At 36.9% G+C, this 21,162-nt stretch overlaps 1 protein-coding gene across 6 annotated transcripts in view; it reads right to left on the reverse strand.

The window, feature by feature from the left end:
• The window catches only part of FUT8 (fucosyltransferase 8), a 409,669-nt gene that overhangs the window by 93,534 nt on the left and 294,973 nt on the right, over window positions 1-21,162 (reverse strand). For all 6 annotated transcript variants that reach the window (XM_047079496.1, XM_047079498.1, XM_047079500.1 and 3 more), the window contains 2 exons: window positions 11,224-11,339; window positions 10,946-11,108 (listed from right to left, as the gene is read on the reverse strand). In XM_047079496.1, the coding sequence (XP_046935452.1) occupies window positions 10,946-11,108; window positions 11,224-11,339 (279 nt within the window). The remainder of the gene's footprint in view (window positions 1-10,945; window positions 11,109-11,223; window positions 11,340-21,162) is intronic.

Here is a 21,162-nt window from a genome sequence, read left to right on the forward strand (position 1 = left end):
ATTTGTACTTCCTCACAGGATTACACAAAGTCATAAGAAGAGAGTCAAAATCTTCAGAGATTGATGCTCACAGTGACACTGGTTCTCATCCTTGATTTTCTATTAAGATTGTTAAACTCAGCAATTAGTCCCTCACATCCAAGATTCACTCCTATAGTAAATTTTCACTGTTGAGAAAAACCTACTATTTTTCTCCAGGTCAGTCAGCTGCACTTATTTCCCAACACAGAGCACTATGAAGATCAAGGGGAAATGGAAAACCATAGCAAAGAAACAGGTCGATTAAGATAAGGGAGAGAAATAAGTTGGTGCCAGGATTTGAAGACTACATTTTTGTTCTGTCATTTCCTTCCTCCTCTCAAATTATCTCTTCATACATAAACACTCTGAGTGGTTGGAATAAAAGATAAGAGGAAAATTCTGACATAACCCTTTTTTTTCAATGTTTATTTATTTGAGAGAGACAGAGAGAGAAAGAGAGAGACTACCTGAGCCACCCAGGTGCCCCTGACGTAACTCTTAAACAACGATCCAAACTAAGGCTCAGCTACCATTTTTCTGTAAAGGGACAGATAATAAATATTTCAGGATTTGTGGGCCTCTATTGCCTTTGTAGCAGGAAAGCCACCATAGACAATATGCAAATGAATGCATGTGCCTGTTTTCCCATAAAACTTTATTCACAAAAGCAGCCTATGGGCCAAATTTGGACCTTTGGGAGGTGCTTAGGTCATGAGGGTGGAACCCTCATGAATGGGATTAGTGCTCTTATAAAACACCCCACAGAACTCCCTAGGCCCTCCTACCATGTGAGGACAGATGGAGAAGGCACTGTTCATGAATAAGAAAACAGGTCCTCACCAGACACCAAATGTGCCAGCACCTTGATTTTGGACTTCCCAGGCTCCAGAACTGTGAGAGATAAATTTTTATTGTTTATAAATTACAGCCTTTGGTATTTTTGTTATAGCAGCCTGAACAGACTAAGACATTGCTATTTATGCTATAATGACTCTGAGAGTTGTTTCAGAGATTTTACCTTGTGTATGAAGAATACCTACTAATAATTCTACAACCAAGAGAAAGTACTCATTGGGCATGGGTGCTAGGAATACGTGGTACTGAAGGCCAGTCAGAAATATGATCCAGTAGCCAGTGCCTCACAGCACACTGAAGAAGGGGACTGATCAGTAAGAACTCATTTAAACAGATAACGAAACCAGCCCTCAACAATTGTGATTTACCCAGGAGTACATGGCATAGCCTCAGTTTTGTTATTCCCGGTTCTTAACTAGATGGTAAAGTACTTAATAACATGGTAAAGCATTTAATAACAAAGCACTGGCACCCCACAGGAAAAACTAAATTGTTATTTACTACCACAGAAAAGCATTAGAACTACACAAAATTAACAGAGAATACTTAATAATAGCTAGTGTCTTGAATAAAGCAACACTATTATGAATATACAAATAAAGATTAAAAATCATAGCCATAGTTTAGAATACATCTAACTAATAGTGGAACAGCTTTGCACAATGCTTTGGAACAAAAGGGTCATCTGTGAAGCATTTTAGGCATTTGCTCAATGTATCAACATCAGCGATGCACAGGGCATTCCACAGCTTGACTATTTCCTTTTTGACCAGGGCAACAGTCAAATATGTAATGTTTTTTTTAATATTTATTATTCTCGCCTAAGATTCTAAGCATTTTCAAAAAATTTTATTAAAGAGTAGTTGCAATGGGAAAAACCAAACCTACAATTTACTGCCTCCTTAACAAATTAACTTAGTCTTACACAATGGACAGAAGGTCAACTTTTAAGTTTTTTCAGATTATAAAACAGGCCCCTCTGGATTATTATGTAGCTTACAGTATTCTTTTATAGTTTTACTTTTACTAGGGGAAAAGTCACCACCTATATGAAATTGTATGAGTTGATCGTGGAAACATATAAGAAATCTTGGACTATAATGGTGTTGCAGGGCTCAGCTGGAAGTTTATTTAAATTATTTTCTCAATAACCTCTTCCTCATCACTCTCATCATGCTCATTATATTTTCTACTTTATAGGTTTCATCATATCCAAATGTGGTCCTTTGCTTTTTCCTGCCTTTCAGCTATGAGTGATCACAAAACCTGTTGTAAGCCTCAACTTTAAATAGGAGCACTCTTTGTGGAGATATAGTACAGTAGGATAAATAACCAGTTGCAGGAAATGCCAGTTGCAGGAAAAAAGGAAATTCAATATGCTTTCCATGGCTTTAACATTAAACCTACACATCAATAGACAAATAGCACTACATTTCATTGACAATCATATGGCCTCAAGAGGGTAAAAACTACATTAGGTCTAATTTGGAGAGGAGAATTCTCTGAAATATCAAAATTGGCATGGTTATGCTTTCACATCATAGTAATCAAGCCATTCCTTAATCAGCGGGAATAAAAGCTAATTTGTGTCTTTTAATAAATTAGAAAACATAAAAATGTTTTTACCAAGTTATATCAGTATTAAGTCTTGGCAATTTATTTACATCCATCCCAATCTCTGTCAAGAAAGTGCAATAACCAAGCTCACACAGAACTAGAGGGCCATATACACCCCCCCAAAAAAAAAAGTACACTAATTTTTTATAATAACACAGTCAGTCTCAATATAAGTTGGTCTATTCCAGGAGTCAACTAAAATTAAACTTGATTTTTGAATCTTTTTTTCTTGGGGCACCTGGGTGGCTCAGTTGGTGGAGTGTCTGACTTCAGCTCAGGTCATGATCTCGCACTCCATGAGCTCTAGCCCCACATCAGGCTCTGTGCTAACAGCTCAGAGCCTGGAGCCCACTTTGGATTCGGTGCCTCCCTCTCTGCCCCCCGCCCCACACCCCACTTGCACTCTATTTTTTTCTCTCTCTCAAAAATAAATAAACATTAAAAAAAAATTTTAAATCTTTTTTTCTGGGCCTTCCCATTAGAGACCATGTAAGGAAGATAAGCCCAGGAAACAATCTTATATGTATTTTTTTTTTAATTTTTATTTAAATCCAAGCTAGTTAATATATAGTGTAATAATGATTTCAAGAGTAGAATTTAGTGATTCATCACTTACATATGACACCCAGTGTTCATCCCAACAAGTGCTCTCCTTAATGCCCATCACCCATTTAGCCCATTCCCCCACCGGACACCCCTCTAGCAACCTTCAGTTTGTTCTCTGTATTTAAGAGCCTCTTATGATTTCCCCCCCTCTCTTTTTTTTATCTTATTTTTATCTTTCCCCTATGTTCATCTGTTTTGTTTATTAAATTCCACACATGAGTGAGATTGTGTGGTATTTATCTTTCTCTGACTGACTTATTTCGCTTAGCATAATACACTCTAGTTCCATCCACATTGTTGCAAATGGCAATTTCATTCTTTTTGATCGCCAAGTACTATTCATATATATATATATATATATATATATATATATATATATATATATACACACACACCACATCTTCTTTATCCATTCATCAGTCAATGGACATTTGGGCTCTTTCCATACTTTGGCCATTGTTGATAGTGCTGCTATAAACACTGGGGTGCATGTGCCTCTTCAAAACAGCACTCTTGTTTCCTTTGGGTAAATACCTAGTAGTGCAATTGCTGGGTCGTAGGGTAGTTCTATTTTTAATTTTTTGAGGAATCTCCATACTGTTTTCCAGAGTGGCTGCACCAGTTTGCATTCCTACCAGCAGTGCAAGTGTTCCCCTTTCTCTGCAACCTCGCCAACATCTGTTGTTTCCGGAGTTGTTAATGTTAGCCATTCTGACAGGTGTGAGTGAGGTGGCATCTCATTGTGGTTTTGATTTGTATTTCCTTGATGATGAGTGGAAATAATCTTAAATTTAGTTCTTTGCTGATTCAATAATGTTTAGAAATTACCATCCTGCAAAATTTGTCATCTTTTAGCCAAAGATATGAGAATAAGCAAACAAAGTATATAGATCGTTACTGGGAAATATGGTGACTAAAATCCATTCTATAGAAATGATTGGTTTTCAGTGACTCTACTCTTTTTTTTTTTTTTTAATTTTTTTTTTCTTTTTTTTTTTCAACGTTTTGTTTTTATTTTTGGGACAGAGAGAGACAGAGCATGAACGGGGGAGGGGCAGAGAGAGAGGGAGACACAGAATCGGAAACAGGCTCCAGGCTCTGAGCCATCAGCCCAGAGCCCGACGCGGGGCTCGAACTCATGGACCGCGAGATCGTGACCTGGCTGAAGTCGGACGCTTAACCGACTGCGCCACCCAGGCGCCCCTTTATTTATTTTTGAGACAGAGAGAGACAGAGCATGAACGGGGGAGGGGCAGAGAGAGAGGGAGACACAGAATCCGAAACAGGCTCCAGGCTCTGAGCCATCAGCCCAGAGCCCGACGCGGGGCTCGAACTCACGGACCGCGAGATCGTGACCTGGCTGAAGTCGGACGCTTAACCGACTGCGCCACCCAGGCGCCCCTCAGTGACTCTACTCTTAAATCAAATCTCCTAGAAGTGTCCTAAAAGCTGGAAATCTGGCCATCTTGGTTTTGACTATGAACTGATTGATCAAGAAATCTAGGAGAGGGGCGCCTGGGTGGCGCAGTCGGTTAAGCGTCCGACTTCAGCCAGGTCACGATCTCGCGGTCCGTGAGTTCGAGCCCCGCGTCAGGCTCTGGGCTGATGGCTCAGAGCCTGGAGCCTGTTTCCGATTCTGTGTCTCCCTCTCTCTCTGCCCCTCCCCTGTTCATGCTCTGTCTCTCTCTGTCCCAAAAATAAATAAACGTTGAAAAAAAATTAAAAAAAAAAAAAAAAAAAGAAATCTAGGAGATGAATGATGAATCTTAAGGCCTGGTATGAGGGCAGGTCAAAGCTGGGAAATGCAAAACCAGGCAAAAGACCAGCAGAATAGTGCTAGTCACTTGTGGGTGGAGTATAGATGCCTGAGAATAACCAGTAGACTAGAACAGAATCTATGATTCTGAGAGCAAGTCAGTTATGACAGGTGTCAAAACCTCTATTTCAAAAGCTGGGCTACATTTATATTCTTTGTATTTTTAGTTAATTTTCCTATTTCTATATTTTGATATCCCCAAAACTATTCTTAAATGTTTGAGTTTGTCTCAATTATGCTAATGAAGAACCACAAGTATTTTGTTTATACTGGATTCAAAACGTTAAAGATAGGAGCGTCTGGGGGCCTCAGTCAGTTGAGCGTCAGACTTCAGCTCAGGTCATGATCTCACACTCCGTGAGTTCAAGCCCCACATCGGGCTCTGTGCTGACAGCTCAGAGCCTGGAGCCCGCTTCAGATTCTGCGTCTCTCCCTCTCTCTGCCCCTCCCCTGCTCATGCTCTGTGTCTCTCTGTCTCAAAAATAAATAAAAACACTAAAAAAAAAAAAAAAAAACCTCTAAAAAAAAGTAATTTACAAAATGTTAAAGATAGAAATTCCCCCTCAGGGTCAGCACAGAGCAGATATAATTCAAGAAAATCCCAAGGTGAAGGAACTACCATTTATGAAGTAAATGTGACTAAGGGAGGCTATATTACAGAGTCTAACCCATAGGTAAATCTGGATCAAGAGCAAGAAAACTTATTTGGGTTTTGTCCAAGGCTGCTTTTACTATGATTTGCTCCTGGGGCAGAAATAAGCAGTACAAAGAATAAAAATGTGATCTAGAGACGGATAGGAAGACAATATTCCTTTTGCCTCCCTTGTCTCAAGGAGGAATTCTAAGATACCACCTCTTTTTGACAGCCCACATGGGTGGGGCGGGGCGGGGAGGGGGGGAGTCCATAAGAGCAACAACAAAAATAGTTTATCATATGAGGCCATAATTATGCTACTTGGTGAGTGATGTCCACCAGGCTTATGTATAGGTCCCAAACCTTGAAATTCTTGCTGTTGAGCATTATGACAATTTCCCCTTACTTGTGCTTGCCCTGAAGCATCTAAGAGTTCTCTATTTATACCCTCTTATGAGGCTTTCCTTATGCAGGTCCCACTAGAGTCTACCAGAAACTACAATGTGTCAGTCACTGTGGAAGTTGTTTTATATATTTTCCCACATTTAATCAACATAATGTTATGATATAGGAATTATATCCCCATGCGTAGAAGAGAAAAATAAAGCTCAGAGAAGCTAAGTCTTTAGCAATTAAGAAAAAGTATTTGAGGAGGGCACTTGTTGGGATGAGCACTGGGTGTTGCATGTAAACAATGAATCATAAGAAACTACCCCCAAAAACCAAGAGCACACTGTATACACTGTATGTGAGCCAACTTGACAATAAATCATATCAAAGAAAAAAGAAAAAATATTTTGGAGAAAAATAGCTCAGCCACTTACTTGTGTAAACTATTTAATTTCTCTAGGCCTGAGTATAACTTTATTTATCAAATTGAGAATAATAATGCTTGTCTCAAAGTATTACTATGCTGATAAAATAATGAATGGAGAGCCTTTATCATAATAACTGCCATGAAGGAAATCCTTAATAAGTGACTATTTTTAATGTCTAATCATTCTTGAGTTTGGAAATCACATCCAGGGAGATGTAAGGTCGGGAGGGCGGGGAGGCAAAAAACAGAATCAAAGTCATTAGATGAGATGTCTTTTTCCACCTTTAGATTCTCCTTCCAATGCAAACTTTATTTTAGGGGAAGATGTCTCCTTATGGAAGATGGAGAATCATGATCTGGCTGATAAAGACTAAGTGATGAGAAAATTAAGGACAACTTCATAGGACAAGATCTCCCTTTGTCCATGGATATTTGGAGGTATGTTCTAGCACCACTTAAAAATATACCTGGATTCCTTAGGAGAAAGACAATCATACAAAAACATTTTGGCCAAAGGAATTAACAACTGAAGAAAGAGCATCTACCTTCCAGTTTAATGTAAGTCTCAATCAAATCACATCTCAAAGGTCTTCATTCCTTCTTCTGTGTATGTGAGTGTGTATGAAATAAAAAACAAAGAATAGCTTAATTTTTCAAGAGTGGAAATATCATTTCTTTGACCTTTCAAAGACAGTCTAGTAGAGTTTACCTTAAACAGAGAGGGAAAACACAAACTACTGTACCACAATAGCTATGATCAGCAATTCTGATTATACAAATCTGTAAGCTATCAACCTACCAATCTTCCCTGCAACCAGATATTGCACGCCTTATCTGAGTTGAAGTCCTTTCCGTTGCTACATAAACCCCTATACACAATATCAAAAGGCCAATCAGCATAATTAGGTATAATTAGCATTTATCACTTGGGAAACATCTCACCTCAGTCTTACCAAAGCTGCGTTATGTATTACTGATAATGAGATGATGCAGACCAGGCAGGGACAATGAGATTGTTGTTTCACCAGATTATTTCTCAGTAATTTCAGTCAAGTTAATTGAGAAATAGTTCATCAGCCCTGTAAGCCCTCCTGTCCTTTAGTTTGAAGTTTAATAATTGCTATAATCTAAAATCAGAAAGAAGTAGTTCTAGTAACTATCTCATAAACATGGTGTCTGGCAACATAAGGAATGCAAAAGACCCAAAGCAACAGTGGTTAAGTTAAATATGTCTTGGGCAACCTAACACGGTGATAAGCAGAATTTTCAATGATATCCCCAGAGGCTGAAAGACAAATATATACAGCTATAAATCCAAGTACTGAACCTATACTATGACACAAATAATAAAATCACAATCACAAAAATAATCACTCTAAACTGCTAATCTCCCTCATTATTTCAAAGAGACAGGCCACAGTCAATTTATGATCAATGATGTTCAAAAACAGCAGGTAAATTTGACTCTATTACCATGAAATATGGTAATATATTATCACTAGAATGAAACTGTCACTTGAAAATCTAGTTTGGCAGTGTCTTATAAATTAAATAGACACTCAACATATGACACACAAATCCCACTCTGGATATTAATCCAAAAGGAATGAAAATACGTTTCTGCAAAAACATGTATGTTAGTGTTTATGGTGGCTTTATTCATAATCAACAAAACATATAAACAACCCAATGTCCTTCAACTGGTGAATGGATAAACTATCTGTGGTACATCCGTACAATGGATTACTTAGCAGTAAAAAGAATGAACTATCAATACGCAAAACAACATGGGTGAATCTCAGATGCATTATGCCAAGTGAAAGAAACCACACTCAAAAAGCTACATAATATGTGACTGCATTTACATAAAATTCTGGAAAAGGCAAAAAATAGGGATAGGAACAAACCTAATGACTGCCAAGGACTGAGGGTGGGGAGGTGCTGACTACAAAGGAGCATGAGGAAACTTCTCAGGGCTGCAGAATGTTCTGTATCTTGATTCTGGGGTGTGCTAACAAAACTGAAAGCATTTGTACATAAATTATGTCACAATAAAACTGATTTAGAAAGGGGAAAAAAAAGAGGATCAGCGTTTATATCAGAACAAAGTTCTAAGAAAGAAAAAACCCTTTGAAGAAACAAGAGCCCATAAATGTCTTTCCTATTATTGATGTCTTTCTGAACCAAAAGATGACAAGCGTGATTCAGAGGGAAAGTTGAATGAAAACATTGACAGACTCAACTTCTAACTGACTTATCGGAGAACACAGGCTTTTAGACAACCTATACACTATATTTGGGTAAGTGTAAAAATGAAACAGGGATTTTTACGTAATTTAAAAATCACCAGAGGGAAACACAAAACTGTTTTAATTTTAATTCTTACACCTAAAAATCTTGAAAATGATCAGTAAGATGGCATATTCTGCACACATACAGATCTTCTCCACTGTACGTTCATAACTGTAGGTTATTTCTCCAATGTCTGGCTACGCTTTTTCATTATTGTATCACTACATTCTACCACAGCTGCCTGCAGTTACATTCCTACCCTGTGAAGCTGCATCCCAAGTTCCTTATAATTTCTGCTTAAAGACAGTAAAAGAAATCGCCTGGGGAAACTTGGATATCTTTCCCTTTTTATTTTCAACGTTTATTTATTTATTTATTTATTTATTTATTTTTTTTTTTTTTGGGACAGAGAGAGACATACAGCATGAACGGGGGAGGGGCAGAGAGAGAGGGAGACACAGAATCGGAAACAGGCTCCAGGCTCCGAGCCATCAGCCCAGAGCCCGACGCGGGGCTCGAACTCACGGACCGCGAGATCGTGACCTGGCTGAAGTCGGACGCTTAACCGACTGCGCCACCCAGGCGCCCCTCCCTTTTTATTTTCAGTGAAATATTTAACATGTACTAAAAGGTGGTGTCAGAATCCTAATATACTTAAAACAAAATTCAACTTACAAAAAATTTAACATCGATTTATATCAACTTTAGGGCCCAACTTTTTTCATGTGTACATTTGCATATATTTTTCCATTTCTACATACAGTCATAAAATATATGCACAAAAATAATTCTTTAAATAATGATTTCAATCTAGAAAATATATGAAGATTAAATTCAAGCAATTTAATTAAATCACTCAAACTTTAAACACTAAGAAATCAATAGCAAAATTCTCCTTTAAATACCACATAGTCTGCCCAACTCAAACCCTCTTCAGATCTGCCTTTCCCTATAAAATTGCAATAAGTAAAGCATACAAGCACACAGCTCCAATTAACAGAATCGTGCCTAGAATTAGTCAGCATTTGGTCTAATGGTCTAAGTATGGCTAAAATTTTCAAAGGGACTGCTGAATGCGTGGCCTAATAATTCAATGCCCCTAATAATTCAGGAGCCCCTAATGATTCAATGCCCTTCTGCTTACTTCTATAGATTAATCCTAAAATGATCCAATAAACTGGTGGATTTTATTTGTAATTTCACTTAAAATAGCAGAGCAATATTTCAAAATCCCTACAATATTGCTGATGATGTAAATATATATGAATCTCTCGATTGTGGGGTAATTCTTTTCCTCTTCACAGTGGTAGGTTGTGTTAATACAACAATTTTTCTTTTACTTTTCACTAATGAGACAGTAATTGCCATGAGAATCCTACTGGGATAGACTTGTATATATAATAAGCCTAAGGACAGGTTTCATTGTATTTATAATGATTTTCAGATATACTGTGTTCTGCATGAATTAATCAGTACCAAAAGGTTTTCTTTTCTATGGAAGATAAACTGCATATTTTCAGAAATGTGCAAACAGGAGAAATAAATAGGGAGATTTCAGATTCTTATGTCTAGTAACTAAGTAGAAAAATAAATAAAAGAATGCTCCTTTGTATCAAAAACCTGTTAACTTTTCATTAGAAATCTGAAAAAGGTGCTATTTCAAAGTTTTTAATGTTTCAATTAGAAACGTAACTGCCAGCTTCAGTATGAGTTCCAATGTACTATAATGTAAAACTACATACACCACTTCAATTATTGATTGTATATGAAGGATATTTACAAGAAGATATTTTAATGTATTACTGGCTGACATCACTACCTTCAGAGTTTACTTAGGGTTATAAAGATATCTAGAAATGCATTTTAAATAATATTTTCCAGTGATATATTCTAGTTGATCATTTGGGAATTATTGTCCTTGAAACCTCAGGTACTCTTCTGCTCTTAAATATGGTAGGTGTCACTTACCACTCAGCAGGGAAATAAACAAGAGTTCCAGTTTATATTCTTAGATTATAATCTCTACCAAAGCCCAAATGAAATGTAAAAAATGAATGGCACGTGGAATGCCTGGGTGGCTCAGTCAGTTAATCATCTGACTCTTGGTTTTGGCTCAGGTCATCTCGCAGTTCATGGGCTAGCCCCATGTCAGGATCTGTGTTGACAGTGTTGAGCCTGCTTAGGATTCTCTCTCTCCATCTCTCTCTCTGCCCCTCCCCCTCTCATAGGGCCTCTGTTTCTCTCAAAATAAATAAATAAAAACTTAAAAAAAAAAAAAGAATAGCACCTTTCACGATGTCCCAAATCTGACAGAAATTCATCTGCATGACTTTGCAGTTCATTTCCTTCTAAATTCTTTAATTTCTTCAATTCACTTTGTAGAAAAAACCAGAGCTCTTTAGCTCCATTTTCAATCCTCCTCCTTAGGATTTCATGATCTTTCCCCAGACCTGCAGTCAAAGAATAAATAGTATCAGTATTCCCAACATTTTGATGAAGGAAAATTTTAATTATTTGTGGTAATATCAATATACTAAAGCAGAAAAACACTATATAATCACCTACCATTTCTAGTTTGTTTCTTATAATTTTCAATCTGTTCTTTGGCCTTCAAAAGCTGCTCTTCTAAAGCACGAACCCTTCCTGAGGCTGGTCCCTGATCAATGGGGCCTTCTGGTATCCTGTAGTTTAGAAAAGATAATGCAAACATTTAGCTTATAAATTATGTAACAAAATTAAAGCTTACTTTGCTACAACATATTTATTGGTGACTCTAGGAGGCACAAACCATACATAACAATCAGGAAATAAAGTTTTCTCTCCAAACAATGGAATGATACTGAACAGAAACAGAAAAAAATAATCTAGCTCAGAGATCTATGATCTTCTAGGAATAAAGGAACCTTTAGAACTGTGTCCTAAAAACTCTCATCATATTACTTAGAAAAATACCATCATCAGTGGCAAAGTGGTCAATTCTTCATTAGTATCAAGAGCAACAAAGGTAAAGGAGAGGGTGACAAAAAGCTTAAGGGAAATAAGAAAACATGTGTCTGAACACATACCTGTGTTCAAATAGCAAATACAAATTATTTCTGAATTAATCACAATATCAGGCTATGTAAATCTGTGTTCCAATTTATGAACTCATGACCTTAGATTACTAAATATTGGTTTTATAGAAGGGAAAGACAAGAGTAGAAGATGAAGTATATCAGAAAAAAGATGAATATTAATATCCTGTTTGTTTCTATCAGAAATGAAAAATACCAATTAACAATATAAAATGTTGGAACACAGCAGAACAACTCTGGGGTCTCTTGTTTACATTATTAACATATCTGTACAACTTCTTTCCAAACTGTACTTGTTTCTAACATGTTTTGTTTTTATATGGCTTTGGCAGTATTCTGTACTCCATTCTGGCTACAAAAGGTATCTACATCCTAATCCTGGAGCTTACAAATGCTCCCTTACATGGCACAAAAACCTTGAAATGTGTGATTAAGTTAAGAATTTTGAGATGGGGAGATAGTCTTGGATTATCCAGGTGGACCCTGATTGTAATTACAAGTATTCTTATAAGAGAGGCAGAGGGAGATTTCATCCCAAGAGAGGAGAAGATTGTGTGGCTATTAGCTTTAAAGATGGAGGAAGGGGTCATGAGCAAAAATACGAGGAATGCAGCTTTAGAAGCTGAGAAAAGCAAGGAAACAGATTCTCCCCTACAGTTTCCCAGAGGAATGTGGTCCTGCTGACACTGTGGCTTTGGCCCAGTTAAACTCATTTCAGACATCTAATGTCCCAAACTGTTAAGAGAATAAATTTTCATTGTTTTAAGCCACAAAGTGGTATCTGTTATAGCGGCAATAGGAAACTAACACACATACACACATATATATAAACACATACATACATACATTTGCATAATTATTATGAAGATTAAATAATGGCTGATTTTTCTTCCAAAATCTATAAAAGAACTCAGTGTTTGGCAATAAACTATCAGGACAATAAACTATCTGGGCTCAGTCATGTTAAAGACGAGCTATAATCTCGAAATATCTGGGTATGTATTCTTACCATTACAATCATTTTAAGGGAACTTAATTTTTTTTTAACGCTTATTTATCTTTGAGAGAGGCAGACAGAGAATGAGCATGGGAAAGGCAGAGAGAGAGGGAGACACAGAATCCAAAGCAGGTTCCAGGCTCTGAGCTGTCAGCACAGAGCAGAATATGGGCTCAAACTCACGAACCGTGAGAACATCATGACCTGAGCCAAAGTCGGACGCTTAACTGACTGAGCCACTCAGGTGTCCTGGGAACTTAATTTTTAAAATATACTTAGCAGAACTTAAATTCAGATGTCAGCTTAGTCCTTTGATGCAAAGACACTAACGCAGATTTTTTATGCCTTTTCTTACATTTTTTTATATAATAAGACTACAGAGGCCAAATTAACTATTACTTACCTATACCACTTCAGTATACATGTTTAGTAAAGAAGCTCTAGCAGTGTAACAAGGTATTCTATAGTTGTATGCATTAACACTGAATGGGAGCATGAAAAATAACCATTCTCTAATCATGAGTATCCCAGGCTACAAAATTTGAATTATAAAGCCTTCATTTGTATACATACAAAGTGAATAATGATACAATAAGTAGAGCTGTTAGGTGCACAATTACCCAATTTATAAGCTCAAATGTGTGTACATTCATAAATGAGGCATTTCCTGGTATCTAGTTTTTAAAATTTGGCTCCTAATCTCTTTCTGAATTAGATGGCTGATTTCAAGGAAATAATTTGAAAACAGAATAAAACTACTACCTCTTGAAAGTAGTCAAGGAATTAATCTTGACAACAATATGTCTTAAGACAAGAATGTCGTTTCCCTTAATGACACAAAATCTCAGACAATACAAAGATATGTCTAGGTTCTCTGTTTTATCTCATTTCTTCATATACTGATGGAAAAACATCAAGGTAAAACAGGCAAGAAAAAAACAGCATAAAATGATTTCAGCAGATTTCCATTAAGTATTAAATCTAATCTAATTTTAGTAAAACATACATAATAAATAAGTGATAGTACATTATTATATATAATATATTAAATACATAATATAATTATATTAAATACATAAGTGACATTACATTATTATATATAATAATCTAATCCAACTGTGGATAAACTGTAGGTAAAGAAAAGTAATGGAGAAGCCAGTAAAAAAACGGTACACAATAAAGACTATTCTTTCTAAAACGTATCAAGAAAAGAGTCAATCTGAAAGGACATTATCTGAATATTTGGGAATTGAATGTTGTTCTTTTTTTTATTATTATTATCATACTCACTTTGCAAAAGATATATAGGACATCTTCTGGCCAAGATGAAGCAACAGAGATTAAATTTACCATAATGCCCAAAACCAATGAAAACCCAGACAAAATACATGAAACAATGATTTAATAAACCGGTTTAATTACTGACTAGAATCAGGAGAAAGACATCAGAAAGACAGCAAAATAGGTAGTTCCCGACTTTTGGTCCCCTTCAGGGAAAGGGCAACTAGCAACTATCTATAAATATTTGTCAAGATTCTAGAACATGGGGGTGAGGCTGAAGCAACCCCTTGGACAAGAAAAACATCAGAAGGATAAGAGGAGCGATTTCACTTTGACTGCACTGCTCCTCCTCCAGGTCAGTGCAGTGCTACACAAGGGGTTCTCCCTGGACCTACACCTTCTCCAGTGAGAAAAGGAGGAGAGCAAAGGGGACATCAAGCTTCCCTAGCATTCCTGATGCTTCCTGGGAGGCCCACTTAAGTACTGCCTCATGGAGAGTACTGTGGGAATCAGCTACAAGACAGAGAAGGGGAGAATGACTCACAGCAACAAATGTGCAGATCTCGGCTGACTGCATTCCTATTGGTGGTAGAGCCTGAGAAGAGATCCCAACTCCTGGCTCTGATCATTTGCAGAGCTGAGCCAATGCCCCCAACTGGCCAGGGAGCTTAAATGGCAGTTCTGAATGGTTTGGGTCCCTAGCCAGAGGGACAACTCAGTGAGGAGCCCTACCTACACAAGGAGCAAGTCAGCAACCCTGCTCAAATGCTGAGCATAGCCTCCAGCCCCACTTAAGCAGGAAGGCAGCTCTAAGCCGCTGGGCCTCTGCAGCACATCCTACGGCCCACCAGAGCAGAGAAACAAGTCAGTGGGCACACTTAACTGCTGAGCATAGCCTCCAGCCCCACCCAACAGGGAAGCCTAACCAAAGACATGGTCAGCCATGGGCAGCATACAACACATCCTATGGCCTGCCTACGCAGGAAAGCAAGTCAGTAGCCCCACCAAACTGCTCAGTGTAGCCTTCATAGCCTCCAGCTATTCCTGACCAGGAATCCTGACCAGGGATTGAAGCAGCCACAGAGCCCATTCTACAGCTCCATTCAGGTAGGGAGCCAAGCCCAGCAGCACCACCCTACTGTTGAACATAGCCTCCAGCCCTATCTCACGAGGCTGCCCAGCCAGAGACCCTGGCCAGCTCTGGAGGCCAACCTGACAGCCCTACCCAACAGCACAGATAGCCTACAGCCCCATCCAATTGCTGAGTATAGCTTGCAGACTCACCCTGACAGAATGCTCAGCCAGCCACCTCACCTAATCACAAAGCATAGCCTGTAGCTCCACCTGCCCAGTGAACCCAGTGCAACCCTGCCGGACCATGGAGCACAGCCTTCAGCTCCATCCAACTGTTGGGTAGCTGGCAGCCCTACCCAACCAGGAAGTCCAGCAAGACACACTGTCAAATAGCAGAGCATAGCCAGTACCCTGCTCAATCGCAGGAGCCTAGCTTGTAGCCCCATCCAATTTGGGGGTACAGCCTACAGCCCCACCTGATCAAGGAGCACAGCCTGAATGAGTTCCAATCTGATTGCAAAACTGTGTATGGCCTTAACTGAATGTAGAGTCCAGCCAGTGGCACCATCAGGCCAGAGGGCACAGCCTGGGGACCTCAACTGACCAGAGGCAATTGCAGAGGTCAGCATGTGGCCTTATCCAATCACAGAGTGCAACCAGCAGCACCATCCTACCAGGAAACATAGCATGCAACCTGCCTAACCATATGTGATCGCAAAGCTCAGGAAGTAGTTCTATGTGAACACAGATACAAGCCAGCAGTTATGCTTGAATGCAGAGCCCAGCCATCAGACCCACCTGACTTGCAGAACAATGGCAGGTCCCCTGACCAACCTCAGAGCATAGACATTGGCCCCATCCAACTAGAGACCCTGAGAGAAAGCACTGCTTGCCCGAAGCTGCTACCAGCTGCCTGTCCAGAACCTCTAGCTGAGCCAAATGGTGAAGGACTTTCCTTGCTGAAGTAAACCTATAAAGGCTCATTGCTCAAATGAGCAAATACCAAAATAAGAATATGAGAATCAGGACGAATCAGGTAAACATGATACCACCAAAGGAAACTAATAAAGTTCTAATAACTAACCTTAAAGAAATAAAGATCTATTAACTGTGTAAAAAAGAATTCAGAATAATCCTCTTAAAGGCATATGGCAACTACAAGATAACACAGACAACTAAACAAAATTAGGAAAACAATACATAAACAAAATGGGAGGTTCAACAAAGAAACAGAAACCATAAAAAAAAAAAAAAAGCAATTCTAGAGCTTGAAAATTTAATAATTTAACTGAAGAATTCAATAGAGAGCTTCTGACCAAGCAGAAGAAAGAATGAGTGAATCTGAAGCAGGTCATTTGAAATTATCCAATCAAAGGAGCAAGACAGAAAATTTTTAAAAAGTGAAGAAAGACTACATGAATTATGAGATTCCATAAAATAAATAATTTATAATTATTGGAGTCCTCCAGTAAGGAAAAGAGAAAGAGACAGAAAGAAATAACTTCCCAAATCTGGTGAGATATCTGGACATCCAACTTCATACAGCTTGAAAGACCCCAAATAGTTTCAACCCAAAAAAGTCTTCTCTAACACATTATGATAAAACTATCTAAAATCAAAGACAGAAAATTTTTAAAGCAGCAAGAGAAAAGAAAAAATCCTCACATATAAGGGAACCTCCACAAGGCTATCAGTGGCTTTCTCAGCAGAACCTTACAGGTCAGGAGAGAGTGGGATAATATATTCAAAGTACTGTAAGAAAAATAATACCAATTAAGAACACTTTATGTAGCAAAGCTGTCCTTCAAAAATGATGTAGAGACAAAGAATTTTCAAGAGCAACAAAAACTGAGGGAGTTCATCACCACCAGACCAGGTTTATAAGAAATGCTAAAAGTTCTTCAAGCTGAAAAGATGCTGATTAGTAACATAAAAATATATAAAAATATAAAACACAGTGGTAAAGTCTATAACCTAACTCAGAATACTACAGTACTGTAATATGGTAGTGTTTTAATAATTTCATTCTGGCATAAAAGTTAAAAGATTTTAAATACAATTTTTTGTTAACCCTTAACACAATATAAAAGTGTATAATTGTTACATCAAAAACAGAAAATGTGGGAAAGGAGTAAAAGAGTAGAGTTGTTTTGTTTTTTTTTTTTTTTTTTTTTTTGGTATGATCAAACTTAAGCTGTAATCAGCTTAAAATGGACTGTTTTACCTGTAAGATGTTTCATATAACACAAAACAAAAGCCAACAGTAGATATACAAAAGAGAAGAGAAGAGAATCAAAGAATACCACCAAGTAAAATCACTGATCACAAAGGAAGACAGCAAGAGAGGAAGAAAGAGGAAAAAAAAAACCCTATAAAATAGCCAGAAATGGTAAGTGTTTACCTACCAGTAAGTGCTTTAAATGTAAATAGATTAAATTCTCCAATCAAAAGGAATAGAGTGGCTGAATGGCTAAAACAAACAAACAAAAAGCAAAAACAAACAAAAAAAAGATCTAAGTATATGCTGCTTACAATACTTAACATCAGATTTAAAGGCACACATAGGCTTACAGTGAAAGGATGAAAAAAGATATTCCATGAAAATGGTAACCAAGAGACAGCAGGGATAGCTATACTTATACCAGACAAAATAGACTTTAAGTCAAAAACTATAACAAAAGACAAAGTTCATTATAAAATGGTAAAGGGGTCAATCCTTCAAGAGCCTATAACAATTGTAAATTTATATGCACCTAACATTAGAGCACCTAAATATATTAAGCGAATATTACCAGACCTGAGGGGAGAAATAGACAGCAATAGATAGTAGGTGTAGGTATTGTATTGTAGGGCTCCCACCTCCAACAATAGATTGATCATCTGAACATAAAATCAATAAGGAAATACTGGACTTGAACTATACTTTTGACAAAATGTGCCTCACAAACATATACAGAATATTCCAAACAATAGCAGCAGAATACACATTTAAGCACATAGGGAACATTCTCCAGACAGATCATATTTTAGGTCACAAAAAATGTCTTAGTAAATTTAGTAGATTGAAATCATACCAAGTATCTTTCTGACCAAACAGTATGAAACTAGAACTAGCTAACAGGAGAAAAACTGAAAAATTCACAAATATGTGAAAATAAAAAAAACACACTCCTGAACAAAAAATGGGCCAAAGAAAAAAATTAAAAAGGAAATTAAAAAATACCAAATGAAAATGGAAAAACAACATACCAAAACATAGGGGATACAGAAAAGCAGATCTAAGACGGAAGATGGTAGGGATAAATACTTACATTAAGAAAAGACAGATTCGAATAAACAAACTAAATTTATATTTTAAGGAAACAGGAAAAGAACAAACTAACCCCAAGCAAGCAGAAGGAAGGAAATAACAAAGATCTGAACAGAAATAAATGCAATAGAGAAGAGGAAAACAGTAAGATAACTCAATGAAACTAAAAGTTGGTTTTTTTAAAACATAAACAAAATTGACAACTCTTTAGTTGAATTTACCAAGAAAAAAAAAGAATAAAAAAAAAAGAGGTTTTTCAGGGCTCTTTACAAGGGGACTTGGTAAGACATTGTAGCAGACCAACAGCTGCAATTGCCATTTTTCTGTCTTCAGCTTCACAATGTTTCCCATGGCCAAAATATGCTCTAAGTGGTCTCCCAGTTCAAAGCATTCAGCCAATAATGGCAAGGTAGAAAGGACCACCTGATTTCCATGACAAATATGTTAATGCTCTATTAGCTAGTGGGGTCACCTTCTGTGTTGCAACAACACAAATCAGAATAGAATGAAACCTATCCCCTGTTGGCAGAGTCATCCCAAAGGAATGAAGAGATCAGTAATCATCCCAGCTGGTGTAATACTCGATTGTTTCAAAACTAACTTATAATGGATGCCAAGTGAAAGCACTGTGCACCCATCAAAATAGAGCATGACTGAAGAAATAATGTACATTTAAAATCTTAAGAGATGAAAGAGAAGAAGTTACAACTGATACCACAGAAATTCAAAGAATCGTAAGAAATTATTATGAATAATTATATGCAAACAAACTGGACAACCTAGGAGAAATGAATACATTCCTAAAAACATACATCCTGTCATGACATGGATCAAGAAGAAATAAAAAATTTAATAGACTAATAATGAATAAGAAGATTGAGCAATCAACCAAAAACCTCCTAACAAAGAAAATTCCAGGACCAGATGGCTTCAAGGACAAATTCTACAAAACATTAAAAAAAAATTAATGCCAATCCTTTTCAAACTGTCCCAGAAAACTGAAGAAAGGGAACACTTCCAAACTCATTTTACAAGGCCAGCATTACCCTGCTACTGGAGCCAGATAAGGACACTACAAGGAAAGAAAACTACCAGCCAATATCCCTGATGAATATAGATGAAAAAAATTCTCAAAAAAAATTTTAGCAAATACTAGCAAACCAAATTAAACAGCACTTTAAAAGGATCATATACCATGATCAAGTGGGATTCATCCCTGGGATGCAAGGATGGTTCAATATATGCAATGAGTAAATGTGATACATCACATTAACAGAATAAAATATAAAAATCATATGATTATCTCAATAGATTCTGAAAAAGCATTTGATATAATTCAACATTCTTTCATGGTAAGATGTCTTAACAAAATGGGTGTAGGAGAAATGTACCTCTACATAATAGACGCCACATATGACAAGCCTACAGGTAAAAGGTTGAAAGTTTTTAGGAAAAAGTGTCTTTGCTTGCAAATGATTTAACTTTGTATATAAAAAAATCCTAAAGACTCCATAAAAAAACTGTTAGAACTAGTCAATAAATTCAGTAAAGTAGCAGGATACAAAAGTAACATACAAAAACCAGCTGCATTTCTATACACTAATAATGATACATCAGAAAAAGAAATTTTTAAAAATCCACTTACAATAGCATCAGAAAATATAAAATACTTAGGAATAAAAGGGAGCTGAAAGGTTTGTACACCAAAAACTCTGATAAAAGAAATGGAAGAGGACACAAATAGAAAATTACTCGTGTTCTTAAATCAGAAAAATTAACATTGTAAATGCCCATACTACCCACAACACAATCCTTGTCAAATTCCCATGACATTTTTCACAGAAAAAAAAAAAAAATCCTAAAATTTGTATGGAAACACAAATGACACTGAAGATAAAAAATACTAAGAATGAACAAACCTGAAGGCATCGCCTTTCCTCATTTCAAACTATATTACAAACCTGTAGAAATTAAAGCAGCATGGTATGGCATAAAAACAGATATACAGACCAATGGAACAGAATCAGGGGCTCAGAAATAAGCCCTTGCATATACATCCACTAATATTTGACAAGGGAGCCAGGAATACTCAATGGGAGAAGGCTAGTTCTCTTCAAGAAATGAGGCTGAGAAAACTGGACAACCATACACAAAAGAATGGAATTGGACCCCTCCCTTAACCACCACTTATAAAAAGTAACTATAAATGTATTAAAAACTTAAATGAAAGGACTGAAACCATAAAAGTCTAGAGGAAAACATAGGGAAAAAATGACATTGATCTAGGCAATGATTTTTTGGATATGATACCAAAAGCAAAAATCAACAATTAGGACTACATCAAATTAAAAAGCTTCTACACAGCAGTCAAAATGATCAACAGAATGAAAAGGCAATCTACTGAATGGGAGAAAATATGTACAAACCATATAGCTGATAAGGGGCTAATATCAAAAATCTATAAAATACTCATTCCATGGATCAAATAATCAGAAGTATTCCTTTTAAAGTTCAGAACAACAGAAGAAATGTCGGTCATAACTAGTTCTATTCACCACTGTGCTGAAAATATCAGCCAAGGTAGTAAGAAGGATGTAAGTCAGTCACAGAAAAGGAAGAAACCACTGTGTTATTCACAGATGATATGATCTTTAATGTAGAAAATCCAAGATAATCTACAAATTAATTACACTAAGAGAGTTTAGGGGAATTTCTAGATGCAATATTAAGATATAAAAATTAGTTTAATGTTCCTAAACAACAATAAG

Source organism: Lynx rufus, unplaced genomic scaffold, assembly GCF_022079265.1.
Source record: "Lynx rufus isolate CCGP_SWC_20201006 ecotype Redwood Valley unplaced genomic scaffold, mLynRuf1.p SCAF_17, whole genome shotgun sequence".
In the NCBI taxonomy this organism is placed as follows: domain Eukaryota; kingdom Metazoa; phylum Chordata; class Mammalia; order Carnivora; family Felidae; genus Lynx; species Lynx rufus.